The sequence below is a fragment of the Rousettus aegyptiacus genome, unplaced genomic scaffold, assembly GCF_014176215.1.
Source record: "Rousettus aegyptiacus isolate mRouAeg1 unplaced genomic scaffold, mRouAeg1.p scaffold_m13_p_9, whole genome shotgun sequence".
Lineage (NCBI taxonomy): Eukaryota > Metazoa > Chordata > Mammalia > Chiroptera > Pteropodidae > Rousettus > Rousettus aegyptiacus.
Window position 1 is genome coordinate 45953977 of NW_023416312.1, and position 22996 is coordinate 45976972.

The window sequence follows — 22996 nt, forward strand, 5'->3', positions numbered from 1 at the left end:
CTTAAAAGGTGGCTCCAGAGGGGCACAAGGCTGGGGTTAAACTTGGCCTGCGGCTGAACCCCTCTCATGACTGTGCCACTGGATACCTACTACACAAAGCCACACTAATAAGACCGGGAGACTTACAAGATGTGCTTAGTATATAGAAACTGACACAGAACGGCAGCCAAAATGAGAAGACAAAGAAGCAGAAACCATATGAGAGAACAGAACAAAATGAACAATGGAGTCAAGTAATCTAAAAGATGCGGAGTTCAAAACACTGGTTATAAGGATGCTCAATGAACTTAGAGAAAGTGTAGATGAACTGAGTGAGAACTTTTACAAAGAGATAAAAACCATAAAAATGGAAATGAAAATTATAAAAGGAAACCAGTCAGAAATGAAGAACACATTATCTGCGATGAAGATTATATTAGAGGGAATCACCAGAGTGGATAAAGAAGATCAAATCACCAATATAGAGGATAGGGAAGCCAAGGACACTCATTCAAAGTGGCAAGAAAAAAACAAGCCAAGACTATAATAATAATTTAAGGAGCCTATGGGACAAAATTAAATGTAAAAATATCTAGGTCATAGGGGTACCTGAAGGAAAACAAGAAGTTGAGGAGCTATTTGAAGAAATAATGATGGAAAACTTCTCTAACCTAGTGAAGGAAATAGATATACATCCCCAGGAAGCTCAGAGTCCTGAAAAAGATGAACCCCAAAAAGTCCCACACCAAGACACATTATAATTAAAACGTCAAAAGTTAAATACAAAGAAAGAACCTTAAAAGCAGCAAGAGAAAAGCAGTGAGTTACCTACAAGGGAGAACCCTTAAGACTGGCAGCTGATTTCTCAAAACAAACTCTGCAGGACAGAAGGGCTTGGCACAAAATATTCAACATGATGAAAACCCAGGATCTATGACCAAGAATACTTTATATGGCAAAGCTATCACTTAGAGTGGAAGGACAGATAAAGAGCTTCCCAGACATAAATAAACTAAAGGAATTCATGAACACCAAGCCAGTATTACAGGAAATGTTGGAGGGTTTTCATTAAGAAGAAAAATCCTGTATCAGAAACATGAATAAAGAATGGTAATAACTACATATCTATCAACAAGTACCTCAAATGGAAAAGAATTAAGCGCTTCAACCAAGATAGAGTGGCTGAATGGATAAGAAAAACAAGACCCCTACATATGCTGCCTACGAGAGACACACTTCAGGTTAGAAGACACAGACTAAAAGGAAGGTGATTTTAAAAAATATTGCCTTGATGGACCTAGAAGGTATTGCGCTGAATGAAGTCAGATAGAGAAAGACAAATATCATATGATTTTATGTCCGTGTAGAATTTAAAGAAAACAAACAACAAAAACGGAAACAAAATCATAGATACAGAGAATATTTTGAGGGCTACTAAATGGGAGGGAGTTTGGAGGAACAGGGAAAAAGGACAAAGTAATTAAGAAGTACAAACGGATGGTTACAAAATAGATATGGAGGTATAAAGTGTAGTATAAAGAAAGTAGTTAATATGTTGTACAACTGAAACTAATATACTATTGTATGCCAACTATAATGGAAAAAAACTTATTGAATTGTACAATGTAAATGCGAGTAACTAACTATTATATTTCAATAAAACCAGAAAAAAATTGTCATCACAGAATTAGTTTATGGATATAAGAATAAGCCTGAAATTTTATAATAAAGGTAATTATTATTATCTTGTAAAAATACATTGGTTTATTCAGAATGTTCATTATCACAAATATGTTAAAATATTACTACATGTAAAGGCTAAAAATTAAGTTCATTTACTAGATTGGATATAAATAACATGGATCTGTAAGTAATTAAGATCGTTAGAATATAGAAATCAAAGTGTCCATGCAGCAGAAGAATATTAGGGTAGACTTCGTGCTCCAGTACAAAAGTATCCTTGAGATATAGTAATGAGTATTTTTAATATGTTTTTAAACTATATTCATTTTATTTGAATTAAAAATTTCTGGCTACTATCTCTTTATAAGACTAATGTTCTACACTTCAGAGAATAAAATTATGAAAGTTGGGTTTACGGGGCCAGATGCGATTTTCAATCAACTGAAAATTGACATTGTTCTATAAGATGGGCAAAACTGGTACTTACCTTTGATACTAAATCAATATTAAATCTCCTGCCTTCTTTAATAATTTGTGAGTAAGTAATCCTATTTTTCTTTGGTTGTTCTGTGAAGTCTTCTGCTGTAGGCACATTTTCACTTGACTCCTCTTCTGACGTTGATGGCACACAAGTTTTATCATCACAATGGTTTTCTTTTTCCCCTGTCTCTTCAACATCATTTACTTCTAGGGCACTCTCTGGATCACTGCTTGGAGTTTGTTCTATGGGCATTTCACAGCTCACAGTGCTTAATGACTCGTTTTCTGTAGGCAGGCAGGCAGAATCTGCAGCTTCTGTGGAGTTCGCAGATGTCAGAGAAGCGTGATTTTTCTGCAGTGCACCAGCCTCCTCAACATCTTCATGCAAATCCTGACTAATGAGAAATCATAATAATAATAATAATGCCACATTTTTAATAATTGTGATTGGCTGCATTTTCATATTTTAACTTTTAATGGCAATTTTTATTTCTCTACCCCATTTATCTTATCAAGTTCACTGCATGTTTTGTGTTCTGAGACCCACACATTAAACAGTCATCTGTTAAGGTTTCAATACAATATGAAACATAATTGAGATTTGAAAAATACACAAAGATTTCAAGGTTCAGCAGGCCATGTCACATGAGAATTTAAGACAGACAGGGTAATTGTATTTTTGAAATGAAACAACACAGCGCTTATGAACACAGCCTTGAGAATAAAATAAAATCAAGGTTCAACCATGACCTTATGATTAGATAACTTTGTGAACTTATTTATCCTCTCTGACATAAATTATCCACCTATAACATAGAACTATTATCCCTCTATAACAGAGGTGGCCAATACCACCTACCTCACAAGGCTGTTTTGAAGATTAAACGAAGTATCATATGCAAAAAATCTGGTACTATGCCTGACACACAGTAAATGTTCAGCAACGGTAATAATCAAAGATTATTATTATTACCGGTGGTGTGATAGAGCTAGAAAAAAAAGTGTCATGAAAGTTTAGGTTGCCTTATCACAATGTGGTATCTACAGAATTTGTCCATAGTCTTTATGGCTATAAGTTACTACTAGAGTTAACATTCTCAGCACATTATTGCCTTGATTGATAAAACAGGCTCCCATTCAGTCAGCCAATATCAATGTATTTCTCCATGATGTTTTACCCTCTAAAGAACCCACATTTGCATTGAGTTGCCCTAGTGCTCAACACATTGCTCAACAATAAAACTGCTTTGTACATGACGGGCTTTGGAAAGTAAACATCCACTAATTGATTGCTCAAGAACTAATAATAGTAGCTCTTATTCATATCGAATTTAAACGTTACCCCGTAAAATCTTCTTCTTCCTGTCTCTAAACCAAATCACCTTCTTTATCTACTATCTTCTGTTCTCATCTCTCAAACTTTCCAACATGACATCTCTAACTCCTAATTTATGAACTCTAATCTCTGTATTTTAGCCCATATCATTTGTTTCTTCTGGGTTATTCTTTCCAGTCCCCATAATATCACAATTCCTCCAAACCCAAACAATGACATACTTTAACAATCTAACCACTCTAAGAAAAAATTTAAATTTCACATTCAAGACATCTTCCCTGACCCAACCACACTCACCATTCTATTACTCTATGCCCCCATAATGCACATGTGAAGTTTACCTTACAATTATTTATTGGTTTCTTTTTTAACAGTCATTTGATTGTTCAGTATATACTTTATCTTCTTAACGATACTTTATTTTGAGAGAAACCCTAACATTTCTTCTTGTAAGCTCCTCACAACACCTATTGCACTGCTCTATAACCATGCCATCTAATAAAACTTGATGAATAAATGGTTTATACATGCAAGTATATTTGTATGTGTGTGTGTGTACAGAAACATACACACACACACACACACACACACACATCTCTCCCTCATCCTTTAAATATGATACAAACTTGTAGAAAACACAAAAGTTTAGGCCAGGAAACAAATCAATAAATTGTAAATTCAAAAGTCTAGGTTCGGTGGAAAAAAGTGCCCTATTAAAATTAACAGAATAAACACTGCAATTAAAAGAATACAATGAAAGAATAACTTATTTTAAATGTCAAGAAATAAAATGCATGAAAAAATGACTTGATATCATTCATGTTACAGTAATATTTTTCAGATCTAGGAAACTATTGTAGGGAAAGTTCTAGTCCTACATGTATTACTTTACAGATATTAGGCAAGTCACAATCTTTCAGATCCCCATCTATAAAATGAGGATTATTCCATCTGCCTCACCTTTCATGAGGCTGCTGTAAGATAAATGAGCTAACATATATGAAAAGTATTTTATAAACTCTAAGCGGTTACTCAAACATAAGATATTAACCAAATATAAAATGTTAAATTTCCCTCTGTTAACAGGCAGCTCAAAACACATGCACCTATGTTGTCTGAGAGCACATAACAGCCTCACTGCCATTAGCAACATGAAAAATGAAGAGTGATTCACTTCCATTTATTTTGAAAGCCAATAAACGAAAGTATGTTCCATGAGAGTTCTATGACAACTTTCAGGCAAAGTTCCACGCCTAAGGATTAAACTAATGGGATAATTAATTGAACTTTACAGATAACACAGAATATGGCACCTTCTCTTATTACAGACCATGATGACACCATGAAAATTGAGCACAGCAAAGGATCTAGTCAGTGGCTCTCTACTGCATTCTGAGAAAGGGGGCTTTGTTGAGTGGACGAAACACACTAACCAGTGCTGGGCAATCTGGAAGATATAAGTCGAAATACTTAAAGGTTGAAGTGTAATAAATTATTCCTTGTGAATTTGTTCGACATCCATAACCTATTAAATTTTACTGTTCTCAACATTGCTATGGAAAACATCTGCACTAAAAACACAGAAGTGTCCTTACTTTCCATTAAAAACAACCATGATGCTTTTGGAGTTCTGCCAACGTTGAATTTAATACCTACCCAAAGCTATAAAGACACCAGAAAACTCCCAAAATTTCATGTAATTCCTCAGTAAGCAAAATTCTGTACATCAAAAAGGACTTGTCTTTCTTCAAATTTAAAACTTTATGTTTTGGTAAAGAGAATTTCATTAGAAAAGATAATTCAACCTTTTGAAGCAAACTTCAGAATAACAACTCAACTTTAATAAAGTATTTGAGAAGTATAAAAACACACTTGTCAATTGAAGATGAATGTTGCCAGATTATAAGCTGCCAAAGGAAGCTTTGAGTTATAAAATGCTACTATGATTTTAACATAGAAAGGGGAAAATCTTCATCATTATAGTTCTTATAAAAACTTTTAATATTAAAGTAGATTTCACAAATGAAATTTAATATCACTTATGTTGCTAATTTGAATTTCAATGGCTACTTACAATATAGTACAATTATTTTTGAGATGATTTTATCTAACGACAACTGCTGAATATGCTTTGTACAATGCATTTTTTACTGACTGCCAAAATTTATACATAACCCTGAGAATTTAGGGGTATAAATAAACTCTGATATTGTCTAGTACTACTTATCAATTAATGGTAGCAATGAAAGAACACCTTGAAGTGAACATGCCTTATTAATGCCTTATAACAGTCATCCCTTTAGATGAGTCAAATAAAAAAAATTGCCAAACAGCTGGTTAATTTACTCAGCCTAGGTTTTCACTATCTATTTTTCAGCCACTTGTACCTTTTCCTCCAGTACAGCTACTTGCAGAAATTGTATTCTTTTACTCTGATGTATGCACTTTGTTGTAAGAACATTCATTCCTGATTAGCAGTGTGTGTTACACTACTACCCAGCTATTTATTCCCACAAATAAACATTAATTATGGTTACTTGTAAGAGTTACAAAAATCACATATCCCGAAGTTGTTTCTCCAGAAAATAGTAATATAAAAAAACACTGTAATCAATTTTGAATTTTTGCTAATATAATATATTGGTAGATATATTTCCCTATTTGTTACCAATTTAAAATGTTAACACATACTGTAGAATATAGCTGAAATATCTACTTCTTGGTACCTTCCTCCAAGAACAAAATTTCATAAGGTGGCGTACAGCAGGTACTGTTGGTTGCCTATTCGAAAACCATTACCTTCTTCCCTGCAACAAGAGCTGCAATTTTGTTCCAATATCAGGCAGAAAGTGCCTTGAACTAGGGGATAGATAATGGCTGATTGAAACCAATTATGGTAATTTTACTAACCTTTGCTAGTGATTGTTTTTGGAGTGAGTAGGTTATCTAGTTTTGGCCAATGAAACAAGGGAAAGTCTGCAGGGGCCTCACAGTGAAAACTCTTTAGGATAATAATAACAAAGAAAAGCACAAGCATATTAGGGAAAAAACTCTCCCACGTCCTTTCATGTTTAGAAATTTTTGTGTGAAAACCTGTTGTGAATTGTGACAACCATCTTATAACTCTGAAAAGAGGACTAAGATAAGTGCAAAGCAGCTACCCCAGGGCTCTGATGTGATTAAGACACTCAGTTAACAAATTCTTCAATGACTGACTGACCAATCAACCGACTGACCTACTTACATGCCTACCCTCCCACCTGCCTATCCATCTACTTGTTTAAACCACTTTTACTTCAGTACTGTGTCACTTGCAGCCTAATACAAACTTATCTGCACACAGTACTGAACAATAGCTTCCTCTAAATTGTAAAAATTACAGTAGAATTTTAGATTACTATTAGAATAACATGTTTATTTTGGTATCAATCCACTAGAGTTGGTTCATCTGCACATCTAAGAAGCATTATGCAATTAACAGGCAACAATTTTTTTCCCTAACAATTGCTTGGATTTGTGTGACTTAACTGTGAATTTAATGTATTGTGTCTTTTCATAGTCTGTTGAACATTTAAAACTAGAAATAGTAGATTTTACTCCCCATAGAAAATAGAAAAACATCTCTTGGCATATAAACTACAGTTATGACAACTAAAGGATACTGGATACATCCCTTATCTTCCTAACCCTGAGAATTAAAAACTTTAATTCCCCATTAGAGCTATGACTACTTTACAATACTTAATAGTATTCTAGTAAATTAAGAAGTAAATGCATTTTTAAGTGCCAGTCTTCACAAAGGAGATACTTTATTCACTTGGTGGAATAGCTCCCTTTATGTGCATGTATGTATTTATCATTTATCTGCTGCCTGAAATACAACATGATACAATGGAAACAGTACCAGTTTTTGAGTTAGATAGACATGGAATGAAATCCTGGTATTTCTACTTCTGGCTCCCCACAACTATTCATAAGATTATTCAAAAGTAAAATATACCTACTACAGCTAATGTACATGGCTGCAGTACAGATTAATGAAACTGAATGAAATAAAATATGTAGAGCATCAGGTTATGGAAGTTACCACGAATACCCAACAAATGCTAGTCCTTTTTTTCACTTCTATAAATCGATTATATAATTAGAAACTTTGTTTTAATGGAAGACAGTTTATATATAGCAAACATATTTCTGGACCAAACTGGAAATTAAAACACTTATTTCAAGCAGCATTCAAGATAACAAGCTCCAATACAACAAAATAATATGGATGGTTCTTTAGAGAGTTTATGATACCAGCACTAAGCTCTGATAATAGCCTAATCACTACAGTTTCTATTTTGGTATTTAGCTTAATTTTGGAACAACTGAAGCACTAAATTTAAAGTTCACAAGATCCCTAAAAACTTTAGGTTGAACACTAGAATTACTTTTGAAAATAAGTCAAGACAACAATCAAAAAATTATGTGCTATCCTATATATTCATAATATGGTGTTACTGACCTACCAGGTACTTTGAGGTATTTTCCAAGCAGGGGTGATGGGTTTGCACTAATCTACTTTCATCCTTGCCCTGTCCTCCTAATCACCAAAGATTAAAAATTAAGAGGCTACTGGTTATAGATATAATATTGTTTGTGACCAAAAGATATATACTTTATTCTTCCTTGATGAAGTATTAAGTAGCATATGTGAGACTCAAATCATAGATTTTAGCCTAACAAACATCAGCTTTAAAAATAAGCTAACTCATCTGGTCTAAAATGGGAAGAAAAGTCACAATATCTTAGCATTCACATCATTATAAAGTTATCTTTACATACTTTGGAAATGTATCAAAATACTTAAAACAATATTCTATATATGTAGCATACCAAGTATTGAAATATGACTTCTACCTACTTGCTTGATGCAAATACAGTACATGCTTGGCATGAATAACCATTAAAGTTTAGGACTTCTGGTAATTTGTCATTTGGTCAGACTATGGATTTGATTTACACATGATGAGAGAGGAGTGTGCAAGAACAAGATAATTAGCAAATGAGAGACCCTTAAAGATTTCCCAGCCTTAATGTATAATTACGAAGCCCTCAGGAAGTGATGATAACGTCCTCTCTGAAAAAATGCTCATTAAGTGAGCCTAAGGGTAAACAGCAAACACAATTAACTTGTGGTATATGGCTATGGAGAGAAAAATACAAGACACTAGATAAAAAATAGACTCTAAAAATAAAAGTCAATGGAAACGAAGACATAAAACACTTTCTCTCTGCTGAAAGCATGACTGTCAATGAAAAACTACCAAGGAATCTACAAAACAATTCCCAGAATAAGTGAATTCAGCAAGATTTCAGAATGCAAGAAAAACATATAAAAATTATTTGGGTTTCTAGATACTAATTACATGTGGAAAACAAAATCAAAAAGACAATACCGAATGCTCAGAAACATGACAGAATGAGAGACGTCCTCATATCTCTCCCCTTGAAACAACAATACGCTGAGCATCTAAAATTCAACAAAATACACCAAACTACATACCAGAATATCTGAACATGGGATCTGCACATAAGAGCGACCACAGGTCTGAACCCCAGGAGTCAGGTGGTAGACTAGGAGAAACAAAGAAGCTGCCACTAGCAGCAGGAGCTAAGGGAAGGGGAGAAGGTGCGGCGAGTTCCCTGAACAGCTCTGCCTGTGATAGATGTGGTTCCACGTGGCCGGCAACAGTGCCCAGTCATTAAGAAAGAGAGCAGAGAAGCAGGAACGTCAGAGAAACAACAGTTGATTTTTACCGGCCACGGTTCCAAAACCGAGGCTGAGCCTCAGCCTCCATCCTTCAACCCAGAGGGCACTTCCTCCCATACTTTCCAAGACCGAAGACCACGGAACCCCAGGAGAATCTAAGCAAACACTACCAAAACTCTCGCTAACACTGACAGGGACTGAGACTGAGGGTAGCGAGCGTGATTAAATATCTATAAGAGAAAAAAAGGCATCATTAAGGCTTTATATAAAGCAGGGACCCAAGAGGCTTTGATGCCACCTACTGGAAACCAGAAGAAAAACACCTTCTTTGCAACAGACTAGCGAGATGTTTATATACTAAATCTTCTTTCTGGAAAGAAATCAAAATTCAGTTCTAATTAATGCCCGGGTGGAGAAATAGTCCATTAAACACCACGAACAATCAAAATGACAAGGTAGCTCAGAAAGAAAGAGAAAAATCTCCAGAAAATATGCTTACGGACATAGAAATAAGTGACTTAAATGACAGAGAATTCAGGGTGGTACTTCTGAAAAACCTCAATGAGATCTGAAATGAATCATATCAAGAATTTCAGGAATAGAAAAAATGACTAGATGAGCAGAATGAGTTCTATAGGAAGCAGATTGAAACCCTCAAAAAGATCAGAATAGAACTTCTGAAGTTAAAGGACACGCTACAGGAACTGAAAAAAATGAAATAGCAAGCTTGGGAAATACAGTTGACCAAAAAAAGGAAAAGATCAGTGATACTGAAGACAGAAATCTAGAAATAAATCAGAAGGAGGAAGAGAGAAGCTGAAGAATGAAAAATAATGTAAGAGAAATACAAGAAATAGCTGATACCATCAGGAGGGGAAACATAAAAGTAGTAGGCATGCTTGAAGGGGAGGAAAATGAACAGGGATTAGAAAGCATTTTTAGATAAATAGTTGATGAGAATTTCGAAAATTTAAGGAATGAGCTGGAGCTTAGAATTCAAGAAGTCAACAGAACACCCAATTATCACAACCCAAAAAGTCCTTCTCGAATACACATTGTATTAAAATTATCAAAAGTCAATGACAAAGAAAGAATTCTCCAGGCAGCCAGAGAAAAGAATAGGGTTATCTATAAAGGAAAACCCATTAGATTATCTTCGGACTTCTCAGCACAAACCTTACAAGCCAGAAAGGAATGGGATCAAATATTCAAACTAATAAATGAAAGGAACTACCAGCCAAGAATAATGCACCCAGCTAAGCTCTCTTTTAGATATAAGGGAGAATGACCTTTCCAGACATACAAAAATTGAGAGAATTCTCTACTATGAGACCTGCACTACAGGAAATACTGAAAGGGGTCAGTTCACCTAAAACAAAATGACAAAAAAATATAAATACATAATTAAGAATAAGACGACTAGCAGGCAAATAGAAACAGAAGAGTACAATCCTTACTAAGAACAGGGCACTATAAGCTTAAACAATAAGAGATTTGCTATAGCAAAATAGTAATGAACGTTCGGCATACATAGGGACAAATTGAGACAATAATGACACAAAAGGAGAGACTTCAAAGATCCAAATTCACAAAGGGAATGGAGATACGGCATGCGTAGGAGAAAATGGACAACTGTATGTGTATGTGTATATATATGTATGTATATACATATATATACGTATGTGTGTATGTATGTATATATGTATGTATATACATATACATATATATATCCTTTACATATTTGTAATAGTAACCACACATCGAAGATTCATAACTGAAATATATAACATAAAACAAGGACCAGAGAAAACCCACGAAAGCCAACCAAAATAAAGAAAACAGAAACACAAGGACAAGGAAGCAATGGAAACACCGAGCTATCAAAAAGCAAAAGATAAAATGGCTATAATCACCCTAAATGTAAATGGACTGAACTCACCAATAAAAAGGCACAGAATTGCATAATGGATCAAAAAAAAAAAAAACCTAGGAGCAAAAAAGAAAAAAGAAAAGAAAAGAAAAGAAAAGAAAAGAAAAGAAAAGAAAAGAAAAGAAAAGAAAAGAAAAGAAAAGAAAAAATATGGCATAGATGACAGAGGCTCTGTTCATCTCTCTGGCAACCAAATTTAAGTTGTGACACAAACAAGAAGCAAGCAGCAAGGAAAAATCACCTGGGATCTAGATGAACAATTATATAACTAGGGGGAAATCCAAGAAATCAGCCTGCAATGACAGAAGGTAGGAGATAGGGCGAGGACGCAGGGCTGCCCAGTTTCAAGCGGGTGAGTGAGACGAGGCTGCAGCAGCAGCAGCAGACTCCTCTTAAAGGGGCCGCGTCTGGGAGTGGATTGCTCTGAGCACCAGTATTGATTCGGCTGTCCACAGGGGGGACGCCAGGGCCTTACAGGCAAACATTGTCGAAGTGAGGACCAAGGCAAGACTCGTATGTATAGGAGTGCCGGTGGTATCCATCGTTCCCTGCTGAGCCCTCCTCACTCCCAGTACAAGGACTCAGCAACACCATAGCAAAGACGTCATCGAACTGGGTAACAAAGGTAGCTCAGCCCAGAGGATTCCCTGAAACTCCACCTTCTCCAACTAGCAGCCCACTCAAGCCACATCCAGGTATATCCTCAGAGAGTCAAGTGCTCCTTAATGAGCAGCTTCTAGACTGACACTGGAGGCACCTGGCTTCAGTTTCTGGTGTGGCCTTTTGAGACAACTGTAAGCACAGCATCTGTGGATTACTTGCTGAATCTTAACAGGTGGCTCTGGAGAGGTAGAGGTTTGGGCTAAGATTGGCATGCAGCTGAAGCCCTCTCAGGATGGTGCCACTGGATACCTACTTCACAAATCCACACGAATAAGACCAAGATACTCAGAAGCTTTGCTTACTACATAAACACAAAGAAAAACAGCCAAAATGGGAAGACAAAGAAGCAGAAACCATATGAGAGAACAGCACAGAGATCCAGATATAATGGAGTCAAGTAATCTAACAGATTCAGAGTTCAAAACACTGATTATAAAGATGCTCTATGATCTTTTTGGAAGTGTATATAAATTCAGCAAGAACTTCAACAGAGAGATAAAAAAATATAAAAATGGAAATGGAAATTATAAAAGGGAATCAGTCTGAAATGAAGGACATATTCCCTGAGATGAAAAGTATATTAAATAGAACAAAAGAATAAAAAAAGTGAATTAAGAAAAGGATCAAATGTCCTATCTAGAGAATGGTAAAGCTAAAGACACAATCAGAATTGCAAGATATAAGTTTCCAAGACTGAAAAAAATAATTTAAAGAAGCAGATGAGACACTATTAAGGGTCAAAATATCTGCCTGATCGGCGTACCTGAAGAAAAACAGATTTTGAACAGCTGTTTGAAGAAATAATGATGGCAAATTCCCCTAACCTGGTGAAGGAAAGAGACACAAAACCCAAGGAAGCTCATGGAATCTCAAAAAACAAGGATCCAAAGATACCCATGCTAAGACACATCATAATTAAAATGTCAAAAGTTAAATATAAAGAAAGAATCTCAAAAGAAGCAAGAGAAAGGCAGATTGCTACCTACAAGGGAACACTCGTAAGACTGGGCTGGTTTTTCATAAGAAACTATACAGGACAGAGGGGCTTGGCACGAAATATTCGACGTAATGAATATCAAGGATTTACAACCAAGGATACTTTATCCAGCAAAGCTATCAATTATAGTTGAAGGACAGATAAAGTGCTTCCCAGAAAAAAAATAAACTAAAGGAATTTATCACCACCAAGACAGTATTACAGGAAATGGTGGAGGGACTTCTTTAAGAAAAAAACAAACAAACAAACAAACAAACCTGAATCCAAAACAGGAATACAGAGTAGTAACTGCATTAATATCAAAAAGTGCCTCAACTGGATAAGAATTAAGTGCCCCAACCAAAAGACAGAGTGGCTGAATGGATAAGAAAAACAAGACCTCTATATATGTCTATGAGACACTCACTTCAGATTAAAAGACACACGCAGACTGAAAGAAAGGGGATGGAAAAAGATATTGCTGTAATGGACCTAGAAGGTATTTAAGTCAGACAAACATTAACACTATATGATTTGACTTATATGTGGAAACTAAGAAATAAAAAGAACAAACTAATCAAAAAGAGACCCACAAATATAGTGGAAAATTTGGTGACATACACAGTGGGGGGATGGGGGAATGGGGTGAAGGGTTAAAGAAGTACAAATTAGTAGCTGATGAATGGTCACATGGATGGGGACCATGGCATAAGGAATGCAGTTACCATTAATATGTTGGATAGGTGGAGGGTCAGGGGAGGGAGGGAGCAACTGGGAGGATCGTATTATAACTATATAAATGTCTAACCAATGTACTGTATACTTGAAACTAATTAAAGTAACAAAACAAAAAACGACAACCGTATGCTGCCTACAGGAGACACACTGCAACTGCAAAGACAAATACAGACTCATATGAGATGAAACAAAGAGTGAAATCAAGAGATATATAGAAATGAATGATAATGATAGTACAAAATATCATATCTTTTGGGCCATGGCAAAAGAGCTCTAAGAGGAAAGGCCTACCTCAAAAAAACAAGAATGAGCCCAGATAAACAACCTAACACTTCATCTTTAAAAACTAGAAAAGGAAGAACAAATGAAGCCTGGTCAGCAGACCGAAAGAAATAATCAAAATTAGAGCAGTAATAAATGAAATTGCAACCAAAAAAAAAAAAAAAAAACCCAGAAAAACTAAATACAACAAGGCAACAAGGAGCTGGTTCTTTGAGAAGGTTAATAAAATTGGCAAACTCCTGGCTAGACTAACTAAAGAAAAAACGAGAAAGGACACAAATAAACAAATCAGGGTTGAAAGAGGGGAAATTACCACTGACATCACAGTAATACAAAGGATCTAACAAGAATACTATGAAAAAGTATACAACACCAAATTTAATAACCTAGAAAAACTGGACCAGTATTTAGAAAGATACAACCTTCCTAGACTGAATCAAGAAGAACTGGAAAATCTAAATAGACCCAGCAGCAGCATGGAAATTGAAACGATCATCAAAAACCTACCAAAATGTAAAGGTTCAGGACCAGATGGCTTCAGTAATGAATTCTACCAAACGTTCAAAGAAGATTTAATACCTATTCTCCTCAAACTCTTCCAAAAAATCAAAGACTTCCCAATTCATTTTATGAGGCCAATATTACACCGATATAAAACCTGGTAAAGATAACAACAACAAAAAAGAATACTACAGACCAATATCTCTCATGAACACAGATATACAAATCATAAATAAGATACTAGTGAAACAAATACAGCAACATATTAAAAAGATTATACACCATGATCAAGTGGGATTCATCCCCAAGGCACAGCAATGGTTCAACATATGCAAATCAATTAATGTGATATGCCACATAAAAACTTAAAAAATAAGAATCATATGGTCATATTAACAGATGCAGAAAAAGCCTTCGACAAGATATAGCATCCATTTATGATCAAAACACTTAACAAAATCAGTATAGAAGGAAAATACCTTAACATAATAAAGGCCATGTACAACAAACTCTCAGCCAATATTATACTTAATGGTGAAAAATTAAACTCCTTCCCTCTAAGATCAGAATCAAGACAAGGCTGTCCAATATCGCCACTGTTATTCAATATAACGTTGGAGGTCCTAGCAAGTGCAATCAGGAAAGAGAAGTATGTAAAAGGCATCCAAATAGAAAACAAAGAAGTCAGACTGTCACTATTTGAGGATGACATAATTCTCTATATAGAAAATCCTAAAGACTCCACAAGAACACTACTAAAAAAAAAAAAACATATACGGTAAAGTTTCTGGACACAAAATCAATGTTCAAAACTCCATAATGTTCCTATTCTATAATAATGAAGTATCAGATAAAGAAGTGGAAAAAAATAATTCCCTTTGCAACTGCAACAAAAAGAATAAAATACCTAGGAATAAATCTAATGAAACATGTGAAGAATCTATATAATAAAAACTATAGGATCCTATTAAAAGAAATTAGAAAACATACAAAGGAATGGAAACATATTCCGTGTCCTTGCATTGGAAGAATCAACATAGTGAAAATGACCTTATTACCTAAAGCATTATACAGATTTAATGCACTCCTCATCAAAATCTCATCCGCATTTTTTAAAGAAATAGAACAAAAAATCACCAGATTTGTATGGAAGCACAAAAGACCCCAAATTGCCAAAGTCATCCTGAGAAAAAAAGAATGAGGCTGGAGGCATCACTCTTCCCGACTTCAAATTATACTACAAAGCAACAATAACCAAAAGAGCATGGCATTAGCAGAAAAACAGACACATGGACCAGTGGAACAATCAAGAATCCAGAAGTAAACCCATATTTATATGGACAAATAATTTTGACAAAAAAGCCAGAAGCATACAGTGGAGAAAGGAAAGCCTCTTCAATAAATGACGCTGGGAAAATTGGAAGGCCACCTGCAAAAGAATGAAACTATACTGTTGTCTATCACCACACACCATAATTCACTAAAAGAAGGATTAAGGACCTGAATCTAAGACTCAAAAAAATAAAATGCAGTGTAGAAAATACAGGAATGAAACTCAAGGACCTTGGATTTAAAGAGGAATTTCTGAATTTGACCTCAAAGCAAGGGAAGTAAAAGCAAAAATAAATGAATGGAACTACATCTAACTAAAAAGCAGCTCCTGCACAACAAAAGAAACAGTTAACAAAGTAAAGACACAACCATCCAAATGGGAAAATATATTTGCAAGCAATGTTTCCAATAAGGGCCTAATATCCAAGACATACAATGATCTCATACAAGTCAATAACAACAAAAAACAAACTATCCAATCAAAAAAAAATGGCAGAGGACCTGAGCAGACACTTCTCTCTAGAGGACATACAAACGGCCAATAAGTATATGAAAATATGCTCAATAGTACTATCTATTAGGGAAGTGCAAATCGAAACCACAATGAGATACAATCTCACACCTGTTAGAATAGCTATAATCAACAAGGCAAGTAATAACAACTGTCGGAGAGAATGCGGAGAAAAAGGAACCCTCATACACTGCTGGTGGGACTGCAAATTGGTACAGTCAGTATGGAAAGCAGTATGGAGGTTCCTCAAAAAACTAAGAACTGATCAACCATATGATCCACCAATCCCTCTACTGGGTATTTACCTCAAAGACTTGAAAACCCATATCTAAATAGATAGTTACATACCGATGATCCTAGCAGCATTATTCACAGTGGCCAGGACATGGATGCAAATATAGTGTCCTATGACAGATGATTGGGTAAAGAAGCTGTGTTACATATATACAATGGAATATTACTCAGCCGTAAAAGATGAAATACTGCCATTTGCAACAACATGGATGGACTTCGAGATAATCAAAGTAAGCAAAATAAGCCATATAGAAAAACTTGAAAATCATGATATCACTTGTATGTGGGATATAAACCTAAAAGCAACAAATGAACAGGACAAACAAACAGGAACACACGGACAACAGACAAGTGGTTACCAGAGGAGAGGGGGAAGGTGGGAGTGGGGGGGAGATAGATGGTGTAAGGGGGGTCAAATATGTGGTAATAGAAAGAAATCTAACTATGGGAGGTGAACATACAGTGTAAATATATATATATATATATATATGCCTTAGTGTTAAAATGTACAGCTGAAACTTATTGGATTTTGTTACCCAATGTCGCCATAAAAAAATAAAATAAAATAAATAATAACAAAAAGACAATACCACTTACAACTGCAACTATTCCAAATAAAATTAAACTTAGTTATACAATTAAATAAAACATGTACATGAAAATGATGAAATTCTGTACCAAAAAAAAAAAAATCAAAGATGACTTTCCATATAATGAAGAGATATATCTAGTTGATGGATTGTAAGAATTAAAAACATAAAAGATGTCAATTCTCTCCAAGGTGATCTATAGCTTTAATGCAATTCTATCAAAATTCCAGCAACACTTTTTAGATACAGATAAGCTTATTTAAACATTTATGTGGAAAGGCACAAATTCTAGAACAGCTAAAACAATCTTGACAAAGAAGTATACATTTGGAGGAATCATTCTACCTGATATTGTCCTACTATATAGCTGCAATAATCATGACAGTGTGGTACTGATGTGAGAAAAGACATACAGATGGTCCCTGGCTTATCATGATTCGACTTATGATTTTTTCAACATTACAATGGTGTGAAAGCAATAAGTAGGCATTTAATAGAAACCATATTTCTAATTCTGAATTTTGATCTTTTCCCAAGCTAGCAATATGCAATATGATACTCTCTCAAGATGCTGGGCAGCAGCAGTGAGCTGAAGCTCCCAGTCAGCCTCCAATCAGCTCCTCAATCACAAGGGCAGACAACCAATACTCTACATCAGGGCCTGAAATCTTTTTGGCACCAGGGACCAGTGCTCCTATGGGAATCTACTGCTTGCATCATCTGAAGTGGAGCTGAGGTGGTGATACTAGCTGCAAATACAGATGAAGCTTCGCTCTCTCGTTAGCCGCTCACCAATTGCTGTGTGGCCTGGGTCCTAACAGGCCATGGCCTGATACCAGTCCGTGGCCCAGGGGTTGGGGACCTCTGATCTACAGTATACTGTGTTGCCAGCGATCTTTGGATATTGTGTCCTGAGCACGTTTAAGAGAGGCTATGATGCACAATAGGTTAAGTATATTAAATGCATGTTCGACTTACAATATTGTCAACTTATGATGGGTTTATCATGATGTAACCCCACTGTAAGTTGAGGAGCACCGATATAGATCAATGCAATGAAACAGAGAATCTAGAAATAGACCTATCGAAGTGCAGCCAACTGATTTTTGACAAAGATGCAAAAATAATTCAATGTAGAAGAGCCTTTTTAATAAATGGTGCTGAAGCAATTGGATGTCCTCAGGTTAAAAAAAATAAACATTAACTTAAACCTCACAAAATCTTACACAAAAATTAATTTAAAGTGGATCATGGACTTAAATGTAAAACATAAAACTATAACTTATTTTTTTAAAAGGGAGAAAATCTTCTGGACCTGCAGCTAGGTAAAGAGTTCTTAGATTTGATACCAAAAGCATAATTTGCAAAGAAAAAATTGATAAATTGGACCTCATCAATATTTAAAATGTTTTCTCTGCAAAATATCCTGTTTAAAGAGGATGAAAGACAAGCTATCTTTGAGGGGGAAATATTTGCAAACCACATATCTGGCAAATGACACATATTTAGAATATATAAAGAACTCTCAAACTCCACAGGAAAAAAAATCAATCTAATTAAAAAATGAGCAAAAGACATGAACAGACATTTCACCAACAGGATATATGGGTGGCCAATAAGCTCATAAAAAGATATTCCAAATCAGCCATTAGGGAAATGTAAATGAACTGAGATCACTACACACTTATCAAAATGGCTGAAATAAAAAAGTGACATCAAATGCTGATGAAGATGTTGATAAACTGAAACACTCATATGTTTCTGCAATTGCACACTTGGGTGTTTTCCCAGAGAAATAAAAACTTATGTTCAAACAGAGTCCTATCAACAACTGTGTATAGCAGCTTTGTTTATAACAGACAAAACTGGAAACAGCCCAGATGTTCTTCAATAGGTGAATGATTAAACAAACTGCGGTACAATCCATGTCATGGAATACTACTCAGCAATAAAAAAGGGACAAACTATTGAAACATGCAACAACCTGAATTAATCTCTAGGTAACTATGATGAGTGAAAACAAAGTCAATGGCAGTTCCAATTACATAACATCCTCAAAATGACAAAATTATAGAGCTGGAAAACAGATCAGTGGTTGCCAAGAGTAAGGGATTAGAGAGGGAAGGTAGGAAGGAGGTGAAGGGTGGTTACAAAATGGCAACAAGAGGGATCCTTGTGGTGATGGAACTGTCTTATTCTGTAAAGTGACTGTGGTGATGGACATATGAACCTATACGTGTTAAAATTGTATAGAACTAAACACACACTCACACACACCGTTTCCACAAAATGTAACGTTACCATCAATAACATGTAAAAAAGCAACTATAGCAACAAAAATAATTAAGGAACCTGTATCGTATTTTTCATTATTTACAATAAGGAACTCAAAAATAAAAATGTATTTCAAATTCCCCTAACTTTTCAAGTAGAGAATACAGAACATAACTTAACTTTTGCCTGAAGATACCAGGATGTAATTATGACTATCGATTATTATATCATGCTATAATACAATGATGTCCTTGAGAGATCCTCTGGTATAAAAGCCATTTGCCTACACTAAATGGCCAAAAGACTGCTCTCAGCTTGCTGATATTGTCCATTCCTCCCCTGTTAATCTCTTAACTGGCATCTAAAATAGCAACAGCAGCCCAGGGGACTTCTGAGATCAACTAATCTAAACCCCTAATGTTAAAAGAGACCAGAGAGGAAACATCTCGTGCTCAGTATCACACAGCAAGTCAAACAGTAAAGGCAGGACTATAACCCAGGTCTTGGTGTGGTTCTCAATGTGCTTGCCTCTAAGCAGATCCCTTTCCAATTTGCTGCTTTAAACTACTACAGTATAAAATTAAAATTAAAAAAAAAAACAGAAAATGAGGTTTGTCTGTAATATGTATTAAACAAGGCTTTTGATTTAAGTCAGTGGGTCCTGAGTGATGTTCTCTCATATAAAGTTAATCCTTGTGACAGCTATTTGAGCCCTAGCACCTTCCACATAATTCCAACTTTGTGCCATGATCCAAAAGGTTAAGGATACCACAGTCTGGCTGGATGCTCTCAGGGCTCTTCCTGCCTACATGACATGAATAACCAGCTACCTTTTCTAAGTAAATGAAAACATAAAGACATTATTTGAATTCACCTATTGTTCCATGCTCTAATGGGCTATGAAAGGAACATATAGCAGAGTTCTACTTCTTTGGTTTAAAACGAACCTTCCACTACCAATCTTTTACCACTTTGAGAAGTTCCAAAAATGAAACTGAAGAGATCAGAAACTGAAAATGAGATCATTTCCTCTGCATTCCAAGTGTGTCACTTAAGTCATTAGAAACTATAAACTCTAATTATCATAAAAAGTAAAGAACTCAAAGGCCTTGAAACATCAAAAAGTACCTCTTAAAGGGCCACAGTATGACTGTCACTATATTCTAGTCAAGTAGTATTCCTGAACACACATGCAAGTTACCAAATATTTATTCCTGGTTTGACTAAAGCATATGATTTTTCAGTTGAGATCACCTCATGTTAGAAATCTGTCTACACTAGCTACAAACAATGTCAGAGAGGTCTACCTGTTCAAACAGAATGTCACTTAGCATTACGTAAATTATAATCTATATCTGGCATTTCCAAGGCTATCCTTTTGCAGAAAATCATAGAAAATTAACTGTGTATTTATGGGAGAAAATGCCAGTTACCTGAAAGATATGAACATAGGTTAAGAAATAATTCACAGGTTCACAAACTTTTTGTAGGCTCAGGTCACACTTATCACTGTGTCATAAGAATATATGTAAAATCATAGAACATATCCTGAAGAATCTCTAGTGCCTGGGATTTTAAGTTTTAATTACTATTAAATTCTGACAGTCTGATGTTCTAAACTCATCTCTATAATTATTTGAATGATTCACTGAACTGTGTGATTGTTTCCACTGTCTATCGATCACGTCATTTGAAAAGACAAACTATTTCAAAGTTTTAAAACAATGAATTCTCTCAGTCAGAAGGAGACACTTCAAACAGTCTTACTTCCCACTGTTCGCTCTTGATTTACAAAAATGTATGTCCACAAATGTTATGACAGCTCAATTTGATTTTTTAATTCGAAATTATAATTTTCCATTATGTCACATTGATTATATAAGAACAGTGGTATTTTCCATTTTGCTACTTTGAATATTATCTAAGAAGAGTTCAAGAAAGACACTGGACTATGATTTAAAAACCCTGAGTTTTAATCTTGGGCTCCACCACTATGTAGCTTATGTGTGGCTTTGAAATTTATCAAATAATGTGATCTTTAGCAAGTTAATCTTTTTGAGTTCTACTGAAGATTCTGTTAAAAAAAGTGCAAATATCTGCTCTATCCTAGCGTAGGACTGTTGTAAGGATCAAAATAAGACAATGAATTTAAAAGAGCTTGGTAAAATATGAGTCACTAATGTTAGATATTATTATTTTATTATTACCTAAATAGAGAAAATGGAAAGTTACTTTTTTTAAAAAGGGAAACTAGTATATCGATTAGAAGTGTAGCAACCAATGCCATCTAAATCCTAACTTTTATTCTCTTCTGAAGACGTATGAATAAGAAGACATTAACTTAGTTTATCCTAAATAAATACTTTTCATACCTGGCATAACAAAACACTTCCACATGTTGAATAGTCTTGTCCTTCCTGCTAAGAGCAATGGCTTCTTCATTTTCAAGAATTTGTTCTTGCCATGCTGGGCTTTCATTCACGATGTCACTGTTTTCCTAAACAAAACACAGAAGAGAAATGTTAATTGCGAAATCCACTTTTTTGAGAAAATTTATACCTTTCTAATAAATTCACCTTTTTTCCATTCAGCCAATCAAAATTCAAAGAAGGATATCACTTCAGAGTCCCTGAAGCAACTCCAGTATAGTGTGCCAACTTCAAAGGAAGGAAGAGGAAAGCAATGTATATTTTTATATACTATCAGAATATCCTACACTAGCAAAAGCTAGCTCTGGTTGACAGATTTCTATCAGGATATGTGATATTTTGATTTAGTCATTTGGACATGGTCTTTTTGACATTGCTTAAAAACCAGGACAACTAACTCTCTATCTGCTGAGAATCAGTATACCTGTTCTATATATTACTTGTTAATAATAAAGTCTACATTTTGTTGTCAAAACGGCAGGCTCGATATTACTTCATTCTACTTAATTTCAGATCTTTTAAGGTCGATCACTAGCCATATCAAATGTAAAAGTATTCTGAAAAGTGCTCAGCCCACTATGACTAAGGACTTTATAATAATCGACCTCTGGATATTTTATATTCAGCAAGATAATAAAAAACAAGAAAGCATAATAAAGTATCTAAACACTAAGTATCAAATGTGATCCTTTAAATTCTTCAATAATTCCTATTTAGATTTTATGGAGAAAATTATATGATACAGCAAAATTTAAATACGGCAGCTTTCTGAAGATGTCAAGATACACCTTTTCCAAATGTCAAGAATTAATTTTTAACCTGTTTCAATTTTTAATCTATTTGACACCTATCTCACAGAGAAAAAACAATTTAATGTATTATACATACCCAGAGAACTAGTAGTGAAATAAAACTATAATTTCCTTTGTTTTAAATAAATTTACCTCAGAAAATTTCTAAACTTACAGATTTCATAAAGTAGGGCAAGAATCACTTTTAAAAATTTTGCTGTCCTGAATTTGCTATAAACTGAAGAAAAGTAGTGGTAGACATCTCTTATTATAAAGTGTAATTATTAGATAGTACCAAACATCCGAACATAAGTAAAAGAGGAGGTGAAGTACAAAAATTTTGAATGCATATAGAGTTACTGGTCTGAAAAAAGAACTGTGGACCAGTGACAGAGAAGGAAGAGGAAAAGGATATGGTGACAGAGTCAAGATGCTGAATTAAAACAAGCACT

The 22996-nt window shown here is 34.9% G+C and overlaps 1 protein-coding gene across 4 annotated transcripts in view; it reads right to left on the minus strand.

Moving 5' to 3' along the window:
* Nucleotides 1–22996, minus strand: part of CHM (CHM Rab escort protein) — a 190979-nt gene that overhangs the window by 107136 nt on the left and 60847 nt on the right. For all 4 annotated transcript variants that reach the window (XM_016129964.2, XM_016129961.2, XM_036226400.1 and 1 more), the window contains 2 exons: nucleotides 21697–21821; nucleotides 2150–2537 (listed from right to left, as the gene is read on the minus strand). In XM_016129964.2, the coding sequence (XP_015985450.1) occupies nucleotides 2150–2537; nucleotides 21697–21821 (513 nt within the window). The remainder of the gene's footprint in view (nucleotides 1–2149; nucleotides 2538–21696; nucleotides 21822–22996) is intronic.